General features: G+C 29.6%; 1 protein-coding gene across 1 annotated transcript; it reads left to right on the top strand.

The window, feature by feature from the left end:
* The first annotated feature begins 4,388 nt into the window (after positions 1–4,388).
* LOC107483897 (glycosyltransferase BC10-like) lies at positions 4,389–9,018 on the top strand. The gene is made up of 10 exons (XM_021140303.2): positions 4,389–4,811; positions 5,511–5,609; positions 5,693–5,793; positions 6,498–6,569; positions 6,657–6,739; positions 7,107–7,195; positions 7,668–7,727; positions 7,833–7,955; positions 8,568–8,606; positions 8,711–9,018. Exons 1-10 carry the CDS (start codon positions 4,407–4,409, stop codon positions 8,837–8,839), a joined length of 1,200 nt encoding a protein of 399 aa, XP_020995962.1. The 5' UTR covers positions 4,389–4,406; the 3' UTR covers positions 8,840–9,018.
* Positions 9,019–10,531: the final 1,513 nt, after the last annotated feature.

Below are 10,531 nucleotides of genomic sequence, written 5' to 3'. Positions count from 1 at the left end.
TATAACTTATTCTATGTGATTTCTCTTTTATATGTATTCATGGTGTAGTTGCCTAGTTAGTATGCTTCATGTAAACTTTTCTCTATGTACTCTAGCACGACTCTAAAGAGAACAGTGAAGAAACATCAAGGGCTGAAGTTTTCATAGCAACTCGCAAAGTAAAAAAGGAAAATAAATTGATGCTAAAACACAAGCCACAATTGTGAGTTATTTGTATTTGTATTTTGGATATGTACATTATGAATTCTGATGTGATTTCTATCTAAATTGAGTTAATGCGACTTTGAACCTTATTGGTTGTTGCTTTTTGATAGACTGAACTTCAGAACCGCTTAGAAGCAGGAGAAAATGAAGAGGATGCATTTGTAAGAGTGTTAGGAAAGGACCAACTAGGTCGAGTTTGTTGTTATGGGGTTTCGATTACAAGAATCTCTCTTAAAAAAGATGAGGAGATTCGCCACATAAAAGTTGAATATAACACTAAGGTCTCATCATTAGAGAAGAAGATGGATGGTGTATGTGGTTTATTAAAGGTATTGGTGCACCAATTCAACCCTGGAATGAGCGATGAAGAGGTAGCAGTCTTAGTTCAAGCTGCCCAAGATTCTCCTTTGGATACCTCAAGTAGCAAAGCAAGAAATACTCCTCGCTCCTTCGAATCAACTCACATTCCGCACAAAGATGATGTAGATAAAATTATAATATTTTTATTAATAAAAATGTTGGAATATAACCAAGTAATTCAATTTTGTTTGTTGTTGCTGAATTCGAACTTGGAAGGTTCTAATATGATTTTGAATAACTATGACTGGTGGAAAGAGTTAAGTTTGTTAGAACTTGGAAGGTTCGAACTAGTTGCCATTGTTGTTCGTTTTGTATCTTCTTTTTCACTTGTTTCATTTATTGGTTCCTTTTATCTGAAAATTCTGAATGCACGATTCAAATTTCATAGTGTGTTGTAAAATGTTAGAGAGATATTAATGGTACTGGCTGATATCATCATATTGTGTAGGCGCATGATCAAAATTAAATTACTGCCAGAGACCTTATGCCACATTCACATCTTTATTTTGTTAAAAATAAGTAATATATGTTTCAGTTTTAGTTTGTTAAGTTTAGGCTTGGCTCAACAATAGAATATCAAACATTGGCTGAGGGAACATGAATGTTGTATCACGTTTTCATTGATGCTATAAATCAGATTTATTTATTGAACAATAAGCTATTTGTTAATAAGTGAATGCTTTTTATGTTACAAAAATTAAGTTTGATGTCAAATCTGATTGTTAGAAAAATTAGTGGGTTGAAGTTTACTGCATTATCCATTTTTCATTTGTAGTTGTTCATTTGTGTTTTTTATTTTACAGGGCACAGGTCAAAACAATTTAGCTTACAATGATACATGAAGTTTTTATATCTTGGCATGAAGTATAAGAAGACTTTGATTAGGAATTCTAATTCATGTATTAGGAATTCATGAGTAGTTATGACTTTAACTTTTGATATTTTGTTAGTGTATGTAGTTATGTGTATTCCTAATTCATGTATTAGGAATTCATGAGTAGTTATGACTTTCACTTTTGGAATTTTGTTAGTGTATGTTGTTATGTGATCACACACTTATTTTGGTGACAATTTTATGAAAGTTGGATTACTTGATTATTGGTCATTGACTAAATTATAAAATTATCTATGAATTCATGTAAGGTTTTATTTATGAAGATTAATTAAAAAGGAATTAGGTTACTGACCATCTTTTTTGCCACGCTTTAAAAACATGGCCATATGGCCATATCTCTGTCTACTGCCACGCTTAGAAAGTGTGGCCGTATCTAAGCTTTTGCGCCATGCTTTTTAAGTGTGGCCATATCTCCTCTATTACCACGCTTTCGCCACGCTTTACACGCGTGGCCATACCTCCCTTTTGCCACGCTTTAAAAGCGTGGCCGTATCTCCTCTTGTTGCCACGCTTTTCAAGCATGGCCATACCTCCTCTATTACCACGCTTTATAAGCGTGGCCATATCTTGTCTACTGCCACGCTTGTAAAAGCATGGCCAGATCTGTCCTATCGCCACGCTTTAGCAGTGTGGCCATATCTCTACCTATCACCACGCTTTAAAAGCGTGGCCATATTTCCCACCTATAGCCATGCTTTTACAAGTGGCAGTTTGTAAAAAAGCGTGGCAAACAAAAAGCGTGGCAATAGGCTGAAAAAAGCGTGGCGATAGAGCAACTGCCATCCTTTTATAGGTCACCTCTCAAAAAGCGTGGCGAAAAGCTATCGCCACGCTTTTTTCAGCTTTTCGCCACGCTTTAAAAGCGTGGCAATAGATGTGTTTTCTTGTAGTGATGCGAGGACGACGTTCTCATCCCCCTATAGATTTCCATTTCAGCAATAGGTTCAGGAATCTTTGGCGCGGAGCCACGACTAAGTATCAGAGCTTTATGTAAATATGTATTCGTATTTCTTGTATTTGGTTTAGTTCTAGATTTTATTTTCCCCTCGTCATTTATTGTTTTGATTTTTTTAGAGGGGCAGGACTTGTATTTGATAAATTTTGAATAAGTCTATGTATATAAAAATATGTGAATATATACTTCTGTAGTTAAGTGATTTAAAATAAAGTCTCATTTCAATTTTTTGAATAAAATTTCGGTTTGGATTCGAAAAGGCCCAATATTAAATAAAGATAGTATAAATAAAAAGCTTTAGAGGTAAATAACGCCAGAATTTTTAGTACGATCATGAGATGCCAAAAATTAGGGTGTTACACTGCTGCCATTGTACGATTGAATATCTACAACACTTCAGCTTCCAGTTAATTTAAATATTGGAGAGCTATAAATATTTGTTATCCATACCTATTTGATTAAGTTAATCACCTCTTTATTTTTGTACCATCGCTCCTGAAATCCTCTTTACTCTCTTTTTTCGCCACCCATGTTGAGAAAAATGGCCTTATGGTCTTGAACCCAAATCAAACAAGTATCCAAGTACAGTAGCATTTTGATACTCATTTTTTCTTTATAGATGTTAATCTGTTTTTGTCATTCTACTATTATTTTGTTCTTTTAAATGATACTATGTAATCAAGAGCTCATTTTTTAAATTCATATTTTAACTGTGGTCTCTTATTATGTTACGTTGCTTCTTTTATATTTTTAAATTTGTTAAATTTTTTCTTTATATTTTTTAATTAGTATGGCCATACATATTTTTTTATAAAGAGCATATACATGGCTTCTTCAATATTTGTTTCTTATCATTATTCCATTAATGTATTCAAATAATGCCATAATAACAATATAAGTATTTGTTTGATGCAATTCATAACACTCCTATTTTAGTTATTCTATTTATAATTTATACTATTATATAGTAATAACATCGTCATTTTTATTAATCATTATTAAAAAGTATTTACACAAAAAAAACATCATCTATGTTCAAAAATTATTTAAAAATATCTAAATAATTATATCCAAGATTAATATTTATACAATAAAATACGATATACACAAATTAAATGAATTTTAAAGAATAAATTTTAAAAATTCTAAAAAATATAAATTGAATAGAACGGTTACCTATCCTAGTATAATATTAATATCAATTTAGCTAGTTTTTGAAAATATATTTTACTTCTATTATTTATGGATATAAATACTTATTTTGTCTTTTTATAAAGTCATTTAAAGCAATATATTATGGTTCATTAATGCCTGTAAAGACCAAATTTATTTGAGTCAATTGAGAACAATATTTAATGGATGGTGCACTTTGACTACCGTAATCACTGTAATTTTATAGAACAGATCACAAACTGATTTTTAATATTGATATATTGCAGTTGTTGATAAAAAGATCATTCTTTAAAGAATCAAATAATTAGTTTAGGGATTATACCTACCAAATTCTCATTCCCATGTCCTTTTAAAGAGAGTGAGAGAGATTTTGGTTTCAGTCTCTCGTAATATTTGTGAGAGATTATTGCATTGAAGGGAAGCTTATTCTTCGGTTCGCTTGAATTTCTTCTCTTCCCTGCGCTATTGGTATTATTGCCATCTCATTTCTCTTCCCTTCAACTTGTTAATTTATTATCATTTATTTTAAGGGAAAAATTATGTTGATTATTTTATTTTAATTGACACAAATTAAAAATGTTAAAAGAAAAATTAAATAAAATTAAACATTAAAAATATTTTTAAAAATTTGTAAATATTGAAAAACAAAAAGTATACTTTAACAAATAAAAAGTAGCCGCTAAATTATACATATATTCAGTAGAATAAATAGCTATCAGAATAATTAAATACTTTACAGTAAAATAATGAAATCTGTTATGTCGGAATAATTTAACATATTTGTGTTTTGAGGCAGGTGGATATAAAATAAGGCCAATAATGTTGAAGAGAAACAATGGAAGTGAAATGGGTTACATGCAAATGTTGACAACAAGGTCACGCCACCGTTCTCCAATGAAGAAGCCAACAACAATGATTTTACTTCTTTGCATTTTTCTACTATCTGCTTATTATTATTTCATTCATCAGTTAATAATAAAAGGAACTTTGGTTTGTTACATCCCTTTTTCTTCATGTGGAAAGTGTGAGAAGTATCCTGATAGTTGTGATTATCTTCCACCACCTGCTATTGAAAGGAAATATACAAATGATGAGATTGCATCACATGTTGTTGTTAGGGATATTTTGAATGCACCTTGTCTTTCAAAAAATCCCAAAATTGCCTTCATGTTCTTGACCCCTGGTTCCTTGCCATTTGAGAGATTGTGGGATAAGTTTTTCCAAGTAAGATTTTTTTTTTTTGAACTACGTATTCTATTATGTCATTATTGTTTTTTTTTTTTTTATCAAAAATAGGAATATCCAAACTCGCAACCTTTTAGGTAAGTATAGAAAGACTATATAATTTGAGTTATAATTCATTGGCTATGGTATTATTATTATTCCTAAGCAATTATTAATCGGTGAAACTCTAGTATATGTCTATACTTATCATGATTAAGGTAGTTAAAAAATATTATTAAAATTAAAATCATTTTTTATATTTTAATAATATTTTTAACGATATTTTTAAAACATTATAGTCACTATAACTAACATAACATAAATATACTAAAATGATCCTTAATTAATAATTTTACTCTCTTATATATATGGTAGTAGATTATCGTTTTATGATAACGGGTAAACTACTAATGTAGTTTCTAAAATATTATGATCCCTTAAAAGAAGAAAAAGGCATGTGATCCCTTAAAAATAAAATGTATTTAATTAATTTGACAATATATTTTAAAATATAAAATGGCCATTTTCTCAAGCATTATTCTTATTTAAAGTACCATGCATAGGTTATTTCTGTTTTTTTCAAAGGTAAGACTAATTAAATTGTCATCATCATATATGTTTTGTGGGATAAATAATTAATGGTTTATTGTTTTACAAACAAAGTAATTTCCTGAAGTAATGTGTTGTGTATTTTGGAAGGAACATGAAGGGAAGTTCTCTGTTTATGTTCATTCATCCAAGACTAAACCACTTCGTATGAGCCGCTATTTTATTAATCAGGATATACCCAGTGATGAGGTGCATCCAATGTAACCTATAATTAAGATTTTTATAAAGATAAGCTTCTGATAATTGAAATTTAATTGCCTTACTTGTTGCAGGTGCATTGGGGCAATATTTCTATGTTTGATGCAGAGAGGAGACTGCTTGCAAATGCTCTACAAGATCCTCATAACCAACGCTTTGTTTTACTTTCTGACAGGTCAAATATAGCTTATCACACTTTCAATTCTCTTTCTCAAACACAAAATACAAAAACTTATTTATGTATGAAAATAGTATTGAAAAATTATCAAGTATTACAGAAATATTTTTAATCATTGGTTTTAATTATATATATTATAATAAAATTAAGAGTAAACTATATTTTTTGTTTCTAAAATTTAGTAAAAATTTTAAAAATATTCTTAAGTTTTATTTTGTTTTAATTTAATTTTTAAAATTTTCGATTTGTATCAACTTTAAAACTAATTCAGTAATAATACATGATAATTATATCTGATTTACTTGTATTAAATATTGTTTTTGTGAAATTATTACTAAATTAGTCTTTAACTTTTTTAAAAAATTAACTATCAAAAATATATTTTATACAAATAAAAAAATTTGAGATAAAATTAAAATAAATAAAAGTTAGCTAGAGATATTATGTAAACTTTTAATAAATTTTAAAGACGAAAAAAATATATATTATGCTAAAAATTAATGACTAAAATTATTATTAGAATATCTAACAACCTTCCAATAATTAGATACAGAATATTATACTTTTTAAATGGGAATAAAAATCTTTTACTTCTATCTCCCCATGTTTATATTTTTACATTGAGTTCCGGATTTAAAATTTAGGCGAAATCTGATTCTTATTTCTTGAGGGCTCTGATACTTTTAACATGGGTATTGCAGCTGTATACCACTGCACAGTTTTGGCTATATTTATGACTACTTGATCAATACAAATGTCAGCTTTGTAGAGTGGTATGTATTCCTTTTTCATTCTTCGGGTTCAAATATATTTGCGCTCCTTCTCTTAATTTGGTTCCTTTCATACATTTTCGTCATTAGCTTTGAGGACATTGGTCCTCAAGGCAATGGTAGGTATTCACGACACATGCTACCTGAAATTCAGATGAAGGACTTTAGCAAGATACATTTTTTCTCATATTTATGTGTTTTTTTAAATATTTCTAATTTTTTATTTTATTTAGTTTTATTTCTAATATTTTTTATTTACGTTAAAATTGTTCTTAAATATTAACTTCATCTAAAATATTATAGACAAAATAAAAATTAGTTAAAAGTAGCTTTGATACAAATAAAAAATATTAGCGACAAAATTAAAAATTTAAAAATATTAAAAACAAAAATAAAAAAAACGTTATAAGATTTTAAAAAAATTACAAATATTAAGAATCAAATATATACTTTATCCAAAAAATATACTGTAGCTACTTAATTACTTGCTTGGAATATTCAATATTTGATAGAAACGTGTGTATTGATGTGGCTGGTTATGCGTGCAGTGGTTTACTTTGAAGCGGCAACATGCTCTTGTAGTTATCGCCGACAACCTCTATTACTCGAAGTTTCGAGCTTACTGTAAGGTGTAGTTTCTGAATTCAACATTGTTGTTGTCATAAGAGAGTATACTTAATCAAGATGAAAACTTATATGCATTTATTTTTAATTTATGTGAAGTTAATATTGAGAATTTAGATAATAAATTAGTTAAATCTGTTGAATTATCTAACAATTTTCAAATACAAACTTTATATGAAAATAACTATCTATGAATTTCTATCATTAATCAATTTTCTTAAGTGTTGTTGCATTTAAACATCTAAAGTTGTTTTATGTTTGATCTTTTCTCTGTAATATATGGTGTAGTTTTTGTTTTCCTACAGATCAGAGATAGAGATTTCTTTGATTCATTGGAAAAAAATTGTAGTTTCAACTCTTATTAAAAATAGGATTAAAATATTATTATGTTGAAAAGCCTACTTTAGCATTGACTTCTATTTTAACATGTTGTCTGAGTAATTTATATATATAATGTGAATATTCTTGAAAATGCAGCTTGGGTTTGAAGGGAAATATTGCATAGTAGATGAGCAGTACTTACCTACCTTATTCAATGTAAGATTCTTTTTCCTTTTTTAAGAATTTAATGTAAGTATTTTAAAAGTAGTACTATTTATTTTTAACAGTTTTCTGTGAGCTGATTGGCTTAAATCTTTATAGATTGTTGATCCGGGTGGAATTGCAAATTGGTCAGTAACACATGTTGATTGGTCCAAAAGAGGCTGGCATCCCAAGACATATGGGGTTGAGGATGTTACATACCAGCTCTTGAACAATATATCGGTTAGTCCTAAGTGAAAATGTCATCTTATTTTTTATACATCAAAAAAATCTATTTTTAATTAAAAAAAATGGATTGAAAATGAGGTAATATCTAATTTAGTCTCTAAAATTTTTAACGTTGATTAGAATAGTCCTTCACTTTTGGAAATGACCAAATTTGTTTTTGAATTTATAAATTATGAGTCTTTATTGTCAATAATTCAATTGCAGTTAACATAGTGTCAATATGAAGTATTATAATGCCAGCATAGCATCTCTAATATGATACTATAACGCTTCATGTTAGTATTTTGATGCATCAGTTAAATTAGAGACAACGTAATGGAAATTCGCAATTTGTAAATTTAGAGATCAATTTGGTCATTTCTAAAAGTTAAGAACTATTTTGATGAGCACGGTAATAAATTTCAGAAATTAAACTTAATATTATCTCGATTAAATACATTATTAAAAACAAACAGCATAATTTACTTAATTTATTATAAATGTTTATGCAAGCTTTTTGAGAAAATTGCAAGTGTTTGTCAAATTGACATATTTTGAAGCTTATATATATCATTTTATTAGCAACTCTTTGAAGCTATTACCACTCTTTCTATTTGCACAATGCAGTCCGTTGATGTCAGCATGCACGTTACCAGCAACATGAAGGTATATATATATCTTAATAAAATGCACTCATTCATTATATTGTTGATGAAATTAACAAATTGTGATCTCATTCTCATGTATGTTTTACGTTGTTGTTACTACAGAAAGAAATTAAAAGACAGCCTTGCTTATGGAATGGAATTCAGAGGCCATGTTACTTGTTTGCTAGGAAATTCACTCCTCAAACAATAGACAAGTTGTTGCACATCTTTTCCAATTATTCAATCAACTGAAACACCATCATCATCTCATCATAAGAGTCAGCACTACTTCGTCAATAATACCAAATAATTACCTTACCTTCTTTATAGATGAGTGATTTCGCATCTAATTCTAAGGTCGAATTTGGGCCTCCGTCTTCATCTATCATATGACATACATCAAAGTTGTGTTAATTCAAATATTTAAAATACTTACAGCCATCAAATCAGCTAGTATGTATTATTACGTATTAAATCAGCTGAAGTTTAATATAAACTTAACATAATTGTTGAAACATTATGTTAGACTCTATTATACTAACCAAGTCTATAGATATATTAGGAGAGGTAAGTATTAGAAGACTGATATTGTCACTGATGAATTCGATAAAGATTTTTTTTTATGTAATTTGTCGAAATTATCTTCTATTTTCATTATTTATTTTATTTTACATTTTGATTATGGAAAAAGACTTTTAAAAGGTTGAAAATAATCTAAACAATACAATACATTATAGAAGTGACATTATCAAATAATAATAATAATAAATTATTATTAATTTATTATTATTATTATTGGAAAAATAAAGTCTAGTAGTGCCAAAGATTTGAAATTAAGCAAAAATATTATTCGTATACTATAATTAGTCACTAATGCATTTGTATATAAATATATGTATGATTTAATTTATTTTTAATGTGTATTTATATTTCAACATATATTTTATCCTGATAATTAACTTTAGTAGCTAATTTTGGTGTATACATAGCATAGTCAAAAATTGAAAGACTAGTAAAATCTTTCTTCTCAGGTCAATAGCAAAGTATTAGTATATACTATGATCAGTTTTACTAAGTAAACAATGAGGGTACGAACAACATAAATAATGGACTGTTGCACTCCAAGTCCACTAAAACAAAAAACATTCTACCCCATTTATCCACCACAATTCTAGCCTCTCACCTTCCACTTTTCTCTTCTTTTACCATAGCTGCTTCATTCCCCTTCCCTATCGTGCCGTCACCAACGCACCTCACCATCGTTGTCACCTTCTGAAGAAGCAAGGCACCGCACCGTCACTGCACCTTCTTCTATCATGCGTTGCGCCGCCCTTGTGCTCCTTGCAATCGACGCCGCCGCTGCACCTTCTTTTTTTCTGCGTCGCGCCCCCTGCTCTCGATGCTACCGATGCACCTTCTTCTTCTTGCCGCCCCTATTCTCCTTGCAAGAAAAGCTGCCACTACGCGACTTCTTCTCCCCTCTGTGACGTCACACCATCGCAGAGCCAGAGGCCTTGTTCCGCTACTACTCTAATGTTACCCCTTTGCTTTTGCTTCTACGCCGCTGCGTCGTGTCTTCACCAGGCAACTTCCATTGCGTGCCGCTTTGCTTCATTCATCCAAATGGTATAATCCAAATAAACATCCATATCTTAATGAAAAGAATCATCCACATATATAGTAAAATTAACATCCTGTGGAGCATATGCATGCAGAATCAAGCAAATCAAGTAAAATACTAATGGTATACCCAAATACACATCCACTTTAGAATGAAAAGAACCATCCACATACATAGTAAAATGAAACATCTGACTTAGTTGATAAGAAACAAGTAACAAGAAAGCAGCTGCGGGGGGCACCAGGGTCGCGATACAACGGCGGCAGCAGTGGCACAGGGTTGCTAGAGAGCGATTGCGAAAAAAATAAGAAAGGATTCAAAAT

Source organism: Arachis duranensis, chromosome 4 (assembly GCF_000817695.3).
Source record: "Arachis duranensis cultivar V14167 chromosome 4, aradu.V14167.gnm2.J7QH, whole genome shotgun sequence".
Taxonomy (NCBI): domain Eukaryota; kingdom Viridiplantae; phylum Streptophyta; class Magnoliopsida; order Fabales; family Fabaceae; genus Arachis; species Arachis duranensis.
This window is presented reverse-complemented; position numbering and strand designations above follow the sequence as displayed.